The sequence below is a fragment of the Anas platyrhynchos genome, chromosome 32 (genome assembly GCF_047663525.1).
Source record: "Anas platyrhynchos isolate ZD024472 breed Pekin duck chromosome 32, IASCAAS_PekinDuck_T2T, whole genome shotgun sequence".
Lineage (NCBI taxonomy): Eukaryota > Metazoa > Chordata > Aves > Anseriformes > Anatidae > Anas > Anas platyrhynchos.
In genome coordinates, this window is record NC_092619.1 from 1,175,655 (window position 1) to 1,194,321 (window position 18,667).

Here is an 18,667-nt window from a genome sequence, read left to right on the forward strand (position 1 = left end):
TCCCTGATATTCTTTACTATATACAGCAGGGTAGTACTGACACTTCCAAAGCCCACAAAGGACACAGAGGATTAACCTGATAATTAATGTATCCCTAGGGAAAAAAATAAAATAAAAATAAAAACTAGATATTTTACAAGCAGTAGCATGTATTCTTCACAGGAAAAGACTGTGATTCTTGCTGAGAAGGTTTCAGGGAAATTTGGTTTAAGTTTTGCTCAGAAAACACTATCTAAAATACCTCTTTAAATTTCTCAATGGACAGACTACTACACCCAAAGCCAGCAAATGTCCAACAGCAGCTTCCCCACAGAGTTCCTCCTCCTGCCATTCGCAGACACACGTGAGCTGCAGCTCCTGCACTTCGGGCTCTTCCTGGGCATCCACCTGGCTGCCCTCCTGGGCAACGGCCTCATCCTCACAGCCATAGCCTGCGACCACCGCCTCCACACACCCATGTACTTCTTCCTCCTCAATCTTGCCCTCATCGACCTGGGCACTATTACCACCACTGTTCCCAAAGCCATGGCTAATTGCCTGTGGGACACCAGGACCATTTCGTATTTGGATTGTGCTACCCAGGTCTTTATGTTTGTTGCATTTGTTCCAGCAGAATTTTATCTTCTCACCATCATGGCCTATGACCGCTACATTGCCATCTGCAAACCCCTGCATTACAGGACAATAATGGACAGCAGAACTTGTATCAACATGGCAGCAACTGCCTGGGGCAGTGGTTTTCTCAATGCTGTGCTGCACACTGCCAATACCTTTTCCCTTCCCCTCTGCCAAGGCAATGCTCTGGACCAGTTCTTCTGTGAAATTCCCCAGATCCTCAAGCTCTTCTGCTCAGATGCCTACATCCAGGAAACTGGGTTTATTGTAGTTACTGCATGTTCACTTCTGGGGTGTTTTACTTTTATTGTGCTGTCCTATGTACAGATCTTCAGGGCTGTGCTGAGGATCCCCTCACAGCAGGGCAGGCACAAAGCTTTTTCCATATGCCTCCCTCACCTGGTCATGGTCTTCCTGTACATCAGCACTGGCACATTTTCCTACCTGAAGCCCCCATCCATTTCCTCCTCATTCCTGAATCTTTTGTTGGCAGTCCTGTACTCAGTGGTGCCTCCAGCAGTGAACCCCCTCATCTACAGCATGAGGAACCAGGAACTCAAGGATGCAGTGTGGAAAGTTATGTCTGGGTGTTTTTCAGAAGCAATAAAATGTCTGTCTTCTGCATATCGCTGATAATGAAACTCACTAAAGACCAAGATATTTTTGTTTTGTTTCGTTTTCCTTTTCTTTTGAAACTGCTAGAGTCCTGCAACATGAGGCAATGGGAAGGGGTCGGGAAAATTATTAGTTATTCAAGAAGTGAAATTTCATAGACTAGATTGAGTGAATCACCCCAAATCATCTCCTGACATTGGAGATGCGTTTGACTCAATGATCCTTGTGGGTCCTTTCCATCTGGGGCTATTCCATGAGTCTCTGTCTGTCAAGAAGGCTGGCTATCTGTGGGCACCCCACTGACCTCCACTTCTCCATTTTCTTCTTTGGGACCAGCACAGTCTGGGCTGCTCTGCTGGGCTGGGCTTGGGAGAGAAGATGGAGGTGTGGAAAGCTGGGGAGGGTCTGGGCTGGGTTTGCGTCCTGGAAGCGACAAGGGGGAACCACAGAGCAGTCTGGGCTGGTTCCTTGTTCACTGGGTATGGATATGACCAATGCTACTCATCAGGACTTTCACAGCAACTCCTTCTCTGCAGAGTTCTCAACATTTTCTTAAAATATATATTCAGTTCTTGTTTCACTTTTCCACACAGAGGTGACCATTTCCTTCAGGATGCCCAGGAGTTGCTAAAGGCTGCATGAAGAAACATGACTTTGGATGTGTGGATGACCTTCTGAAGCATGAGCTGGTTGGCAGGTAGAGTAGCTGAGGGATTGTGCAGGGCATCACCTGCACCCAGTGCTCCTGGGTGTGCTGGAAAGAGGCATCCTGAGCACAACAGCTTCTTGTAGCCCTGTGGATGCTGGCTGTGAGGTCACTTCTGTCCCAGCCCCTGGCTGGACAACAGCAGGGAGGCAGAACCTCTGAGGTCCTAAAGGCCATCAAAAAGCTGCCCCCAACAGGATGACACATTTGGGGAGGCCAGGGGAAAGCTGGGAGAATAAAGGTGGGAGACCTGGGGAAGAGAAGATTGACTTCGCTAACATTAAGGAAAGATTTGGAAGAGGGAAAAATGGTTCACATAAGGGTGCTGATACTGCAAAATATTCATGTTAGTCAATATTTCTAATTTGTACCCTGAGAACCTAGTCCTACCTTAAATGCTGTCCCTCAGCCTGAAAGGAATCCACTGTTCTAATCTCCAACATCAGATCATACCTCAAACTCCAACTCCAAACACATTTGCTGTTACCATTGGTCTTTACATATTGTTCATCCAAATCCCAGGCCCTTAATTCCTATCACTATATTGCCAGTTTTAATACCTGCCCTCATCCCAAAACAAAGCGGATAATAAATCCCTGACCAAAAATCTAGCCCATACCCTAAACACTGACTGGTTACCCAAAGCAGAACACCAAAGCTCTAAGACTCTGCTGAATCCCTAAAACTGCAAGGCAAGACCTAATCCCTAGACCCTAACCTGAAAACCTAACCCCTAAATCCCTGCACTCTGATCACGTAATCAAATTGGTTTGGCCCCATGAGGCTGATGTGGATCTGGTCAGGTCATAGGGATCAAGGAGGACACTGGTGGGGATGCTCTGCTGAGGTTAGCTGTGCCTCAGGATGTCAGGAGGCAGCAGGAGGCCCATGGCTGTGCAGGTGGGTGTCAGGGCACTTGTGCCTGATGGCCTGATAGGCCCCCTTCAGGTACATGGCTGGTCTCTGAGGGTGTCATTTTAGATTCCATAAGGAACTGAGGAGCTGCTGACATGCAGCTAGTGTAAATCTTTATTTCAAGGTCAGTCCTGCCCTAATACCTAACAGAGCTTGCGCATAGGTTTGTCCAATCTCTTGAGAAATTGAAAGGCCATCTGGATATGTATGGCCTTGGAGGATGACAAGGACTTTTCCTTTGTCTAGTTAGGTGCTGGGCATCAAGGAGGGTGCCAGGTTTGTATGTTCCTATAGGGTTTCAATTGTGCCTTAGAAACTCTCTCTCCCGTAGGAAGCATTTGCCTTTGGTGGGGACTGTGAAATCACTTCTGCCTCTGGAGCTGATAGGCCAGCAGCAGGAGCATAGCTGGGCCAGGGACTGGGAGGTCCCATCTTTCTGAAGTAGCTGCCAGGTAAAGGTGCCCTTGCCTCCTGTCTGGCAGATGGTCCTTCAGGCTCTCATCTTCCAGCGTCTCTCACAGGCCAGCAGAAGGCACCTGGCTGGCGTGGTGTTTGTGTGATGCCCTCTGCCCAAATACCTGAACGGCCCATGCAGAACCTGCCTTGGATGTGTTTTTTCAAGTGTCTTGTGTCTGAGTACATGAGCAGAGAGCAGCAGGTATGTGGCTCGGTTGTGTCTATCTGAGGAGCTGAAAGTCCATCAGGAAGGCCACATAGCCCGGAAGATCATGGTGAGGTTCCTTGTGTCTAGTCAGCTGACAGGGCATGGGAATGTTGATGAGTGTGGATGCCTGTGTGAAGGATGGTTTCTGAGATGTTGGAACTTTCCTTTCTGATGGGAAACAGCATGGAAGAGGAAACCTGACTCAAAGTGAAGCTTTGATGGTGGGGGGTGGACATGAGAAGGAAGATACTTTAGTGGAGGGGATGTGTTATAGTGTCGGAGGTATCCTGGAGGAAATCCATTCTCAGTCCATGGGTTTGTGTTTCAGGAACAGCTGGAGAGGGTACAGACATCAATGAATGCAGAGAAATTCCTATGTGAGTGCCAGGTGGGAAAGCCAGATGAATGTTTGCAGCCTGCAGGGAAACAGAGACAGGTGTGGAACAGTATAGGATAGCCAGCAGTGGAGAAGGACAAGGGCACTGGCAAGGCAAAGCTTAGCCAAGAAAACCAAGGTCTTGTCCTTGGCTATGGCAGGTCTCATCCACCAAGGCCTAGGAGGAGATGTGGTTCTCTAACATGGCAATACAACTGGGGCTCCTCTCCTTTTTGTACCTCCTGACAGAGGCCTGGAGATGTCACACCTCTGTCTTTCACTTGGCACTGCATACCACATCCCACTGTCTGAGGAAGTGCCCGGAGCTCCTTTGTGAGAGACAGAAGCTCTCTGCCCAGGGCTGTCAGCAGGCCTTGGCCTTTCTGCTTGATGAAACAAACCCAGCACTTTCTCAGCCTCAGAGCCACCTGCACAGGGCCTTGGCCTACCTGTAATCATGGCCTCCGGTTGCCTGCTCTAAGGACTCCATGGAGCTTTGTCAGAAATGGCCCTCATTGGAACCAATCAATGCTTTCAAGAACTTCGGTGTTTGGCTTCTGTCTTTGGCTGTCATCATGATATTCATCATGACATTTCATCAGTCTGCTCTCAGGAGCTGAAGTTGATAGACTTAGCAGCAACTACACCTTGGGACTTCTTAAGACACAGAAAGGCCTAAGAGTCTCTTAAGGAGGTCTGGACAGGTAGGAGAAGTTGGACACTGTGCTGACAACCTTGCTCCTCACCTCCCCAGCTCACACCATTTCTCTCATTGATCCCCTAGGACGTGCATCACTTCTCCTGACATCAGATTTCTCCATTCAAGTCTGCAGTTGCACCTTGTAGTTCCCTTGTCCCAAATCCCTCCTGCTTTCCTTAGAACATCCTATAACATACAAAGAACCTACAAAGGTTCTGGTTTTCTCAGTGCCAGCTGGCAGCATCCTTCCTCAGCACAGAGGAAAACTGAAACACAGGGCTGCTTTAGCCCACCAGAGATCACAATTTTACAGTGGTCTGATTCTCAGCTTTCAGCAAACACAACCCACACAGATCCTTGCTCCATGAACACTTTGACTGATGAGGATATTTCTCTGGAGTTTCACAGAGAGACATAATTTTTCTGAAGCCTGTAGCTCATCAGCTGAGATTTCTTCCAGATGAGAAAGCCAGGTGTGAGACAAGAAGAGGAAAGGAGCTTCTCTTAACCCCCACCATGGGCAATAGCCCAAGTGCAACATATATAACCAAGTTGCCAAAGTACTGAGCTGATGCAGCCCACTGGGGGCTCCTTGGAAAAGGAATTAGATGTGAAGAGAGGGTTCCAGCTGGAGAAGAGATACCATGCAGATGAGAGTCTGTGAATAAAACTAGGTGGGATAACCCAGACATTGGTTTCTGGGGCCATTTCCGATGCCTTTGGTTATCTGAAAATTCTGCATGGATCAGAAAATATGACATAGGCCTTTAAGGTTACTGTCCCCTATTTCAGTAGCTGCAGGAGGTAGAAAAGACATGGACTGGGACAGCTTCTGTTCTCTTCTCTGCTGGGTGCTTGCAAAACAGTGTTCCTCTTCCTTGACCATCTCCACCAGAATGAGGAGGTCATATATCAGGCTTGGACGTGAACCCCGTGCACCTACATTTCAATGTGAGGCTCCTGAGACAATTTGGGATCCATAGTTCTTGTCCTTAGTAGCACCAGCACAAACAACTGTGCCCACTGGGTCTCCCCAGCCTGCATTTCCATTCAGAAGAGAGGTAGCTTTTAAACTAGAAGAGAGTAGATTTAGATTGGATATTCAGAGGAAATTGTATTCTCCGAGAGTGAGGCACTGGAACAGGTTGACCAGAGGAGCTGCAGGTGTCCCATCCCTGGAAGTATTCAAGGCCAGGCTTAATGGGGCTTTGAGCAACCTGGTCTGGTGGAAGGTGCCCCTGCCTATGGCAGGGCAGTTGGAACTGGTTGATCTTTAAGGTGCCTTTGAAACTAAATCTTTCTATGTTCTTGTGATCTTATGATTAATGTGACTGACCAGACTTGTTTCCCGTCACTGCCTCCCATTCTTATTTTTCCTCATTGCATGGGAAAAAGTCTTGGATCAGATCCCCTCAGTTCTTAGCTGATCGTCAGGGCTAAACCACAACATATTGCTGTTGGTGACTGGGCTTGAGCATCTGCTAAATCTATTACAGCTAATGGGTTAATCTCAAAAAGTTTTCCAGACGAAGCCAGTGCACAGATTCCTCTTTGCCAGTGTAGAGGCAAAGAGCAAGGCAGGGCACTTGGAGTCTAAGACCAACCCAAGCCCCATGCTTAAAAGTCCTTAAAACTCCCCACTTCTGAGCTTCCCATTTTCCTGCCTAAGTGCACCCATTCTGTCCTGGGACAGGTCCTGAGGGGACAACACAGCCCACGGAGAAACTACTTCACTGCTTCAAACCCATCATCTCCTCCCCCACCCTTGTGTTTTGAGGTAGTCGCTTTTTGTGGTCATCTGTTCTGATCCTTTCTATGTCTAAACACATAGGGAAAGGTGAAGGAGAAAATGTCTGTCTTTGCTGAACAAGTTTCTCTTGTGGTTTTTGTTTTAGTTTTGTTTGTTTTCCTGTTAGAGGAGCAGTTTGATTTACAGAAGAGAATAATTTACTAAAATCATCAGAGACTTGAGTAATGAGTTTCACCTACTTCACTCCTGGTGCCTGTGAGAACTTGTTCTCCTGAGGATCCCCCAACAATCAATGAAGGCAAGAAAAAGTGCTCTTGTCTGGGTCATCCTAGCCTAGAACTGCCATGCAAAATAAAGGTGAGGGATCTCTTTCAGATGCTCTTCTCTCTCTCAGCATTGATGGGATGGGAGTAAGTCAAAGAGCTCAACCTGAAGGATGTGACTTTTAGACAAGTGAAATATAAACCTACACAGTAGTACTTGGCACTTTGCTTTTTTTAGGCACTTCCTCTTTGTACTACAAGGACTATCCTTAAGCTTTTGAAGAGGACAAGATTTTTCCACCTCTCAGAAAACTAAGGCATTTAGTTGAGAATGTCTGATAGTAAGAACAAAGCAATTCTGGATATATCTGCTTTTCAGTGAAGAATGAAGTCAGATGAGATTGTGATAGATCTGTTTCTACTGACCTGGTGGGACCATAATGAATTTTGGCCTTACTTTACAGTACTGAAAAAGGCAAGCTACACTTGGTCCCCATTTTCCTTCTTTCCTAAAGAAATAAGGGAAGATGACAAAGAAGAAATCACAGCACTACAAAAGAAAGACCTGAAATTTCTTTTTCTTGAAATAAACCAGTGGATCCTCAGCTGCTGGTAGTCCAAAAAGGCAAGTACTGAAGAGGAGAGAGAATAACTTTCAATATACATCTTTGAATTCATGGTTTAGCATCTACATAATAGAAAATATTTGTGCAGAAGATGAGATTTCCTTTTGAAACATTGTTACAACGGGTGTTTGCAATTGTTCTGAGTAAATGAGGACCTTCCCAGGAACAGGGTGCAATCGCTAACAACCCCTTATTAGTCCTGTGCTCTTGAGAAAGAATAATTTGTGGCTGATGGACAAAGTTGGAAAGAAGACAAGAAATTCCCCGTTGACTCTGCATGATATGTGAAATGGAAAGGTCAGAGTGTGAGGAAAGTCCAATAGAGTCTCCTCTCTCTGTTGTACAGCAAGCCTGCAAGCAAGGAAAGAGAGAAGGAAGGAGATAACCTTGCATCCAGACCATGAAATTATTTTACTTGGTTTTGCCATGTTCCTGCCTCAGCAGGATGAATGGAAATTGGGCACGGGAGTAAGCAATGGAACTGTCATTTCTGAATTCATCCTCTCAGGCTTCACAGAGCTTGAACAAAGGTTAAAGCTATTTTTCTGCATGGTCCTTCTACTCATGTACCTGACAACGGTGATGGGGAATGCAGCCATCATTTTCCTGGTGTGTGTGGATAACCGCCTACAAACCCCCATGTACTTTTTCATTGGCAATCTGGCATTCCTGGAAATCTGGTTTACGTCTTCCACAAGCACCAAACTGTTGGTAATTCTGAGCTCTGGCAGGAGAACAATCTCAGTAGGCGGCTGCTTTGCCCAGTCCTCCTTCTATTTTGCCCTGGGTGGTGCAGAGTTTGTTCTCCTTGTTGTCATGTCCTTTGACCGTTACATTGCCATCTGCCAGCCTTTGCGCTATGCTGCCATCATGAAGCATCGGCTCTGCATCCAGCTGGTTGCTGCTGTTTGGGTCATGGGCCTCACATTCTCGATTTACCGCCTGGTGCTGCTTTCCAAGCTCACTTTCTGTGGCTCGAACAAGATCCAGCACTTTTTTTGTGACAGCACCCCCTTATTTCAACTGTCTTGCTCTGACATCACCTTGCTTTGGAAAATAGACTCGGTTTTCATATCGTTTATTGTGCTGTCTTCCTTGTGTTTAACTCTGGCATCTTACACACACATCTTTTTCTGTATTCTACAAATGCCAGCAGCCTCTGCGAGGAGAAAAGCTTCTGCTACGTGCTCTTCCCATCTAACCACCTTGGCCATTGTCTATGGAAGCTGCATTGTTCTCTATGCACACTCCTCAGGATATATTTCTTTGGAGACCAACAGCATTGTAGCTTTGCTGAACACTGTCCTGTACCCATTCTTAAACCCATTCATCTACAGTCTTAGAAACAAGGCCGTGTTGCTGGCTCTTAAGGAAGTTATGGCCCGTGCATCAGCACAGTTTTTCCCCTAATCGTGATGCATTTTTGAACAGCATATGTCCAAGTGCCTTCAACCGGAGAGACTGGGAGCCAGGGACTTGTCCTGGGCAGGCGGAGTGTCTTATCACAGCTGCTGGAGAGAACTACCTTGCACACACACACACATGCACACATTCACACACAGACACCACCACTTTACATTTCCTACTAATGGGCCTCTGTCCTGCTCAGCCAGAGAGGGGATCAGGATAAGGCCATTTCTGCTGTTTGTGGTTGTGTGAACACTGAGTGTTCATGCCTGCATTCACCTATGTCCAGCCATGTATTGATGCCTACATGTTGTCTGTGTGGGCTTGTGTGTGTGCCTGCCGGGTGTACGCACTCTGCCTTGCTCTTGTTGGACCCAGGGGCATGGAGCTGCAGCAGCTTCAGGTCTCTTAGGATGCTGGAGTGGGCTCTTGGTTGAATAGAGGTATGTGCCTGCAGGGCACAAAAACATCTCTGTGTGTGACATAGGTGTGGAAAGGCTGAAAGGAGTGGAAAGGCAAAAGGGCAACCACAGATTGAAAAAAAAAAGGGGGGGGGGGGAGGGAGGGAAGTCATTTTAATATTTTTAATTTCACTGAACTTTCATCATTTGAAAAGTTCTAAGCTTCTTAAATGCAGGAATTGAGTGAGGAATAAAAAGTCACTATATTCTGCTGTTACTAACATCCCCATCCAGAGAATGATCAGTCTCTGAAGTGTAGAATATCACCAATTCAGGTGAAATCTTCTACTGCCAAGTAGACAGATTAAGAGAAGAAAGTACTGAATAAATAAATAAATAAATAAAGCACAGCCCTTCCATGGCAAATGGAAGGGCTGTATTTCCACCCCTGGAGCAGTCGATTCCAGGTGGACTGGACAGCCCTTCAAGGGAAAGCAAGCTGTGGTCTGCACGCTGATGCCAAAGGGCTGGAGAAAAGCACATCAGTAATATCAGTTGTGGCATACCGCTTGGCTGCCTTTGACTCTAGTTCATATTGAAGTTCTACCATGTCTGGCACTGCAGCACTCAGAAGTGGCATGACTTCATTCAGGCCACGATAGTCCACTGGCCATATGGGACTATTAAAGGGTGAGAGAGTCTTGCTGTTCACCCCTTGGCTCTCCACTTGATGAGCCAGATCATGGATAGGAATCAGGAAGTCTCAGTTAGTGTGATACTGCCTCAGGTGCACCATTGGAGTAGCCATCAGCACCTGCTCTTCTTTGACCCCCAGCAAATTCACAACAGAAGGGTCCAGTGAGAGACCAGATCAAGGCAGACAGCTGTTTGATGTCCTCTGTCTCCAAGGCAGATATGCCAACCCTCCCACCCCGAAAACTTTTGGCTTTTGGAAGTACCCTCTCCTGCAGTAGTCTATGCCAAGGATGTACAGAGCCTCCAGGCCAGTCCCAATTACCTCCGATACTGTTACCAGTTGGGATCCCCCTGTCACTGCAGAAATACAAATGGTCTTGCCCCTTTGTGGTTTGATGGCATTACAGTACACTTTGTACCAGTGTCCACTTGAGCCTTTCACTCTTGTGTGTCTGAAGTTCAAGGCCATCAAATCCACACAGTCCAATAACCCCAACTGTCTCTTCCCTCCACCTGGCTGGAAGCAGAGCCCCTCTAGCCCTGGTCACAGTATTTGTTACTGTGTCTTTGGGACTGCCTACTGGAAACCGGAGCAGCAATTTTCTCAGAAGGCCCCTGTCGTGGTTTAACCCGGCCGGCAGCTAAACACCACGCAGCCGTTCGCTCACCCTCCCCCCTCCCTCTCTGGGATGGGGGAGAGAAATGGAAAGTGAAGCCCGTGAGTTGAGATAAAGACAGTTTAATAAGACAGGAAAATAATAACAAAAAAAAATAATAACAATAATAATAATAATACAATGGTGATAATAGGAAAGTAATAATAATATGTACAAACAAGTGATGAACAATGCAATTGCTCACCACCCGCTGACCGATGCCCAGCCTAACCCTGAGCAGTCCGGCCCCCTCCCCCCGGCTAGCCACCCCTATATATTGTTTAGCATGACGTCAGATGGTATGGAATACCCCTTTGGCTAGTTTGGGTCACCTGTCCTGGGTCTGTCCCCTCCCAGCTCTTACTGCACCCCCAGCCTGCCCGTTGGCAGGACAGAGCAAAAGGCTGAGATGTCCTTGGCTTAGTATAAGCACTGCTCTGCAACAATTAAAGCATCGGGGTGTTCTCAGCACTCTTCTCATCCTAAGCCAAAACACAGCATTCCACCAGCTACTAGGAAGAAAATTAATTCTGTTCTAACTGAAACCAGGACAGCCCCTCTTTGGCCATTGTTTTTCCTTGAAATTCACATGTCCATACCTCTAGGGTCAAGGTAGTTTTCCTATCCCATTTTCTCGTGTCTTCTCCATGGTCATGCAAGTAAAACCATTGGGTGACGTGTGGTGTGTACGCACCATATCCCCTTTCTTGAGCACAGTGGAGGCCGGTGACAAGTGGTGCACCTTGGGGAGTCTGTGCTGGGACTGATACTGTTGATTATCAATGATATAGACAGTGGGATCGAGTACACCCTCAGCAAGTTTGCAGATGACACCAAGCTGAATGTTGCAGTTGATACAGTAGAAGAAAAGGATGGCATCCAAAGGACCTGGACAAAGTTGAGATTTGGGACAACGTGAATCTAATAAGTATAATAAGCTCTCTGTAAATACCTTAATAGAGGCTGCAGCGAGGTGGGGATTGGACTATTCTCCCACGTGCCTGGTGACAGGATGAGACAGGATGAGGGGGGATGAACTTAAGTTGTTCTAGGGGCGTTTTAGGTTGGATATTAGGAAGAACTTCTTTACCAAAAGGGTTGTTAGGCATTGGAATGGGCTGCCCAGGGAAATGGTTCAGTCACCATCCCTGGAGATCTTCAAAAGACGTTTAGATGTAGAACTTAGCAATGTGGTTTAGTGGAGGACTTGTTAGTATTAGGTTGGAGGTTGGATTCGTTGATCGTGGAGGTCTCTTCCAATCTAGATGATTCTATGTTTCTGTGATCACCTGGTCCAACCATCATCTGGTCCTGGATCTGGGCCACAGCAATCCCAAGCACAAATTCAGGCTGGGAGGAGAATGGGTAAGGTGATTCTCCCCCTCTACTCTGCTCTCCCAAGACCTCAGCTGGAGTACAGCATTCAGCTCTGTGGCTCCCAATATAAGAATGACATGAAGCTATTAAAGCAAGTCCATATGAGGACCGCAAAGATGATCAAGGGGCTAGAGCACCTCACTTATTAAAACAAGCTGAGGAATTGCGGTTGTTCAGCCTGGAGAAGAGAAGGCTCTGAGGAGACCTCATAGAATCCATCCACTACTTAAGGGGGGGCAACAGGAAAGCAGGGGAGAGATATTTTCTCAGAGTGTGCAGTGATAGGACAAGGGGAATGCTTTTAAACTGAAAGAAGGTAGATTTAGATTAGATATTCAGGTGAAGTTCTTGGCTTGGAAGTGAGGCACTGGAACTGGTTTTGTGGGTCCAGAGATCACCCACGGGTAGTTTGAATCAGCCCCTGCCCTTGTGTTTGAAGGGACATCTGGCAAGAATGGAGAGGCATCAGTGAAATCATGGGAATAGCAGAGTGACAGCCAGGTGGAGAAGAGAAGTGGCTGTCTGCAGCTTTTAGAGTGGAGTGGGGCAGAATAGGAAAGCCTGCAGAGGAGAAGGCAGAGTGCTCTGGCAAAAATGGATGGCTGCAGTAGCACTGACATCTTTGTCCCCACAGCCATGGCTTATGAGGGGACAAGTTATACTCATGGCATTGGGAACATGTATTCTCCGTTCAACTGTGTTCAAATGCTGCAAGGTGTCATACCATTGTCTTTCACATGATATTATGGGAATCACCCCCTACCTCACAGACCCTAGGAACAGCCCTGAGTGAGATATGGGGTTGCAGGATCTCTCCTCCAGGCTGGGGTCAGGCCTTGAGCTTTCTGCTTTTGTCTGACCAAAACAAAACAAGACTTTTCTCAGCACAGTGCTTTGCCTATCTGTAATCATGGTCTCCAATTGTCTGCTCTAACAAGTCCCTGAGGAGAATCTCTTGGTAACGGCCCTCAGTGGGGTCCACTACTTCTCCAAGTCACTTCAACTTTTCCTTCTGACTTTACTTTCTCAAGCAATTGCATCATTCTCCTCTCAGTATCTGACATTCACAGACTGAGCACCAAAATCCACCATGGAACTCATTAAAATGCAGAAACACCTAAGGAACCATATGTCTTCCATAGTTTTATTCAAGTCTTCAAGACTTGGACAGCTACTTGGAGAATTTCAAGGTGCAGTTAAGGAGGAAGATTTCAAAAACCACTTAATAAAAATCTCTTCTCATTTTAAAGGGTGAATTTTGTTGCATTTCAGTTTTGAGCATCTTTCTTCAATTGATATTAATCCAGAGCTTCTTCTATGGAGATGGACATAGGGAGGAAAAGCAGACTCTTGAGGTGTGACAGTGCATGGGTAGACTTTCTCCTCACCACTTCAACCCTGACATTTCTCTCACTGGCCACCTGGTGCTTGCATCACTTTTCCTTACACCAGACTTCTGCACTGAAGTCTGCAGCTGGATGTTAGAGCCCCTTTGCAGCAGCTCCCACCTGCTTTCCTTAGAGAACTGGCTGCACACAGGCACAGAAGGGTTTTTCCTTATTTTAAAACAAACAACAAGAAAACATGCAGCAATTTTCCAAACAGCAAAGCAAGCTCCTCATCTTGTATGTCTCCAGTCAGGTTTACCTCACTGGTTTATCCTCACAAAAGGATGACTGTAGATTAAGTATTTTATACTGATTGATAAGAAATTATAGGTATTAAGATTAGTATTATTCCATATGATCTTAATTCAATGATAAACGATGAGGAGCTTACAACAGAAACAATTAGGCAGACCGCTAATCGATGGGCAAGCTTGAACTCAATGCATCTCAAAGCAGAAACTGGGTCAGTGAGAGCAGTCTGAATGATCAAAGAGTAAGGGGGGCAAAACAGGAGAACCATGGGAAGTGCATAGGTCCAGACAGGCAGCTGGAAAGGGGACATTCAACAGGGATTGTTTATTCAAGATGGGTGGAAGTGCCTGGAAGATGTGGGAGTACACCATGATGGAGAAAGCAATGAAATGCAAGTGCTTGTGACCATCAGTATTTCTTCTCCTGTGATGAATATAGATCCTGAGAATTCACCTGAAGAAGGATGTAGATCACTGGTGAAAGAACTGTGGTTTTGTGCCATCACAAATTAGGACTACAAAAACACTTCCACATGTAACAGTAACATGTCCCACCCCATATATACCATCCTGTGGGGCAGGACAGATGGAGCCAACAACCAAGGGACACATTTGGGTATCAATGAGGGGACCCAGCAGAGACAAGGAGTCAATGCTGTGTGGTGGGGGAGGCCAGGAGAAGCAGCCCAAGGGATGCTGCTGCTTGTGAGGACATGTTTGTGCCAGCAGCCTGAGTGGGCAGCAGCTGTGCGCAGGTGAGGGGAAGCCAGGAAGTGCATGCCAAGAGAGCTCCTGCCAGCAGAGACAAGGCTGGGGCCTAGGCCAAGGGGATAGGCAGGCCCAGGCCCAGGTGGCTGCATGTGCCATGCTGAGCTCCTGGCCCCTGCAACAGCTGTGCTGGCCCTCAGCAGATGTGCTGGCTGGCATGCACTGGGAAGTCCTGGTGTGCATCAGAGAGCAGCAAGGAGGGTGCTGGAGAGGGCTGGGGCAAAGCAGGAGGCAGAGCCCCATGCAGGGACTGGCTAGGGGTTTCCTCTGCTACAGTCTGTGCACAGAGTGTGTCAGGAGGAGGGCAGGCAGGACTCACTGCCATAGTGCAGAGCCTGGCCCTGGACGCTCCATGACCACCTTGCACGTTCTGGCAGGCCATGGTGAGGGGACGAATGCCCTGGGCTCTCTTCCTGCTCTGCCCAGGCCAGCAAGGGCCCAGTGCGGCCTACTCTCCCCTGCAGTTCTGATCTCCCTTTGTGCAGTCCTGGCTCTGCAGCACCAAACCCTGCCGGGAGCCCTCCCCTGCATGCTCCCACCGCCCCCCGCATGCTGCTGGTGCCCTCTACCGGGCACTGCCCAGCCCAGTACAGCCCCTGCCCACCTCCCCCCACCTCCCTGCCCTCTTCCCAGCCCCCCCCCATCAGCCCAGCCCATCAGCCCAGTCTGGGCTAGCCCCAGGGCAGTTCCCACCACAGCCTGCTGTACAGCTCTGGGCATGGCCACCACAGCTCCAGCCCTTTGCAAGGCACCACAGCTGCTGGGACAAAGGTGGCTCTGGGCCACCCCAGAAGCCCCCAAGCTGGGACGAGCCATGGCTCAGGAAATGGAAGGTGCTGAGCTGGCAATTCTGCTCTGGAGATCCAGGGGGCTGTGGTGCCCAGGGTCCCCTGGAGGACTCCGCCACACCCATTCTGCTCCAGGTGGTCATCAGACCCAACTCCATGGGGATCTCTGCTGCTGAGCCCCTTTCCACCTGCCCTGATGTCTCAGAACTATAGGGCCATGCTTGGTAGGGCCATGGGATGTCTCTAAGGGCAGAAAGGGCAGGTGAGTGCTGTACCAGACCTGGCCCACGAGGCTTCAAGGAGGGTGTCCTCAATTACTCTTATGGGCCTTCACCTGCTGGCTCTTCACCACCTCAGCAGGAATTGCAGAGTCTTCCTTAGCCCCTGGACATCTCACATTTTTCTTTTCCTTTCCCAGACTCTTCTTGGTCACTCCTTTTATGAGGTTCTAATCACTATCCAATAACCACATTTTCCCTGGGTTCCCCTGCCATGTGGCAGATCCAAATTCCTCTCCAGGCAGGCATTGGCTATCTGCCCCACTCCCGGGACACATTCCAATGTAGATGATTCCAAGACCAGTTGTCGTCTGCTTTGGCATGTGCTACCACAAAGGGAGCTCTTGGTCCAGCCCTTGGTTCCTCACAGACCACACTGGGACTTCCAGCCTGTGTCCTTCACTCCGGGAAAAATCCCAGAAAACAGAAAATCAGGGAGTAACTCCCTGGATGTATGTCTTACAGCAGCTTTGGAAGAGGTGTCCAGGCTTCTGGGTTTGCCCTGAGCAGCCCCTTTTGTTACTGTGGTGCTATCAGGGAGGCCAGCTGTGACCCAGGGCTGCACATTGCCTGCTGCTGCCTGCAGCTACAGGGATGCCACTGCAGAGACAACAGGACTGTCACCAAGGTACATGAGATCTGAGGGCTAAGAGAAATGCAAGAGCACAGAGGAACAATGTGGAAGACAAAAGAGAGCAGCAGTGAAAAGGCCACGTCCTGCTGCTGGCCATGGCCATGGCTCCAGAGAAGCAGCAGCCCCAAGCCAGGGAGGCAGAGCCCACTGGGCAGTGAGGGGCTGCTCCTCTGTGTGGCAGCTGTGCTCTTGGTCCTGAGCTCCTCCTGTGTGCTGGGGCTGCTCCACCAGCTCCAGAGCTGATGACAAGAGACGGCAGATGAGATCAATGAATTTCTGATGGATTCTTTATTGTCTTTATGTACACTGGAAGCCTAGTTTTATAGGTAAATTAGAAGATTTAGTCAAATTAATTAAGAGGAAGTATACATATAAATAATAAGACCATTTAAACCAATATCAACATTTATGAAAATAATAATGCACAAAATAATATGAAAATTGGCACCTCAGTTTCTCAAACATGTTGACAGGGTTATTATTAATGGTTATATTATGGTAATGTTGCTAATGAGAAAAACGTTGTGATATGAATCACAATTATGGTATCAGTACTTATGCTTGAGAAGCACCTATAGAAACAGTTTTCTCACTGCATCCTTGAGCTCCTGGTTCCTCATGCTGTAGATGAGGGGGTTCACTGCTGGAGGTACCACCGAGTACAGAAGTGACACCACAAGGTCCAGGGATGGGGAAGAGATGGAGGGTGGCTTCAGGTAGGCAAAAAAGGCCATGCTGACAAAGAGGGAGACCACAGCCAGGTGAGGGATGCACGTGGAAAAGGCTTTGTGTCGGCCCTGCTCAGAGGGCATCCTAAGCACAGCCCTGAAGATCTGTACATAGGACAGCACAATGAAAACAAAACACCCAAATGCTAAAGAAAAACTAAATGCAAGAGCCCCAACTTCTCTGAGGTAGGCATCTGAGCAGGAGAGCTTGAGGATCTGGGGGACTTCACAGAAGAACTGGTCCAGGGCATTGTCTTGGCAGAGGGGCAGGGAAAATGTATTGGCCGTGTGCAGGACAGCATTGAGAAAGCCACTGGCCCAGGCAGCTGCTGCCATCTGGGCACAAGCTCTGCTGTCCACGAGGCTCCCGTAGTGCAGGGGCTTGCAGATGGCAATGTAGCGGTCGTAGGCCATGACAGTAAGCATGGAATACTCTGCTGTGAGAAAGAAAGGAAAAAGAAAGACCTGTGCAGCACAAGCTTGATAGGAGATGGCCCTGGCGTCCCAGAGAGAATTGGCCATGGCTTTGGGCAGAGTGGTGGAGATGCAGCTCAGGTCAAGGAGGGCGAGGTTGAGGAGGAAGAAGTACATGGGGTTGTGGAGGTGATAGTCACAGGCTACAGCGGTGAGGATGAGGCCGTTGCCCAGGAGGGCAGCCAGGTAGATGCCCAGGAAGAGCCCAAAGTGCAGGAGCAGCAGCTCGCGTGTGTCTGCAAATGCCAGCAGGAGGAACTCTCTCAAAGAGGTGATGTTGGGCATTTGCTGACATTGGACCCAGTTGTCTGTTGAAGAGAAGAAGGAAAAAAAAAAAAAAGAAAGAAAAAAAAAAAAAGAGAGAGAAAGCCGAATTAAATGAGAAAAACTGGAAATGAAAGAAGACAGTAAGGGAAGCTCATGTTCAGTCCACAAATAATACATGAGCTTTGCAGTGCTGTTGCAAACACCTCATCTGAATAATGAGCAGAGCTGCAGATATTTTATTGGTTTGAGTTGCCCTTATAATGCTTAGGAGATGTATGAGAAAGTTGAATGCCCTGACAGGTCATGTACACTCTTAGTGAAACCCTGTGTGTGCCAGGACTGTGCCCTGGTGAAGACTGAGCAGAGCAGACATGCCAACCAGTCCTGCTCTCAGCTGCCCTGTATTACCCCTCTGCGAGCTGCAGCACAATGCCACTCAGGTGTTTTCCTGAGAAGAAACTGGAGACAGCTTAGAGCAGAGAATCACAGAATCACAGAATCACAGAATTTCTAGGTTGGAAGAGACCTCAAGATCATCGAGTCCAACCTCTAACCTAACACTAACAGTCCCCACTAAACCATATCCCTAAGCTCTACATCTAAACGTCTTTTGAAGACTTCCAGGGATGGTGACTCCACCACCTCCCTGGGCAGCCCGTTCCAGTGCCTAACAACCCTTTCAGTAAAGAAATTCTTCCTAACATCTAACCTAAAACTCCCCTGGCGCAACTTTAGCCCGTTCCCCCTCGTCCTGTCACCAGGCACATGGGAGAACAGGCCAACCCCCACCTCTCTACAGCCTCCTTTAATGTACTTATACAGAGCAATAAGGTCACCCCTGAGCCTCCTCTTCTCTAGGCTGAACAAGCCCAGCTCCTTCAGCCGCTCCTCATAGGACTTGCTCTCCAGGCCCCTCACCAGCTTCGTCGCCCTTCTTTGGACCCGCTCAAGCACCTCGATGTCCTTCTTGTAGCGAGGGGCCCAAAACTGAACACAGTACTCGAGGTGCGGCCTCACCAGAGCCGAGTACAGGGGGACGATCACCTCCCTAGCCCTGCTGGTCACAGTGTTTCCTATGCAAGCCAGGATGCCGTTGGCCTTCTTGGCCACCTGAGCACACTGCTGGCTCATATTCAGCCGACTGTCCACCATCACTCCCAGGTCCTTCTCTGCCTGGCAGCTCTCCAACCATTCCTCTCCCAGCCTGTAGTTCTGCTTGGGGTTATTGCGCCCCAGGTGCAGGACCCGGCACGTGGCCTTGTTGAACTTCATACAGTTGACCTCAGCCCATCGGTGCAGCCTATCCAGATCCTCCTGCAGAGCC

General features: G+C 48.3%; 1 protein-coding gene across 1 annotated transcript; it reads left to right on the forward strand.

The window, feature by feature from the left end:
- Positions 1-7,656: 7,656 nt before the first annotated feature.
- LOC140000497 (olfactory receptor 6E1-like) lies at positions 7,657-8,640 on the forward strand. The gene has a single exon (XM_072030395.1). The coding sequence runs from the start codon at positions 7,657-7,659 to the stop codon at positions 8,638-8,640; it is 984 nt and encodes a 327-aa protein (XP_071886496.1).
- Positions 8,641-18,667: the final 10,027 nt, after the last annotated feature.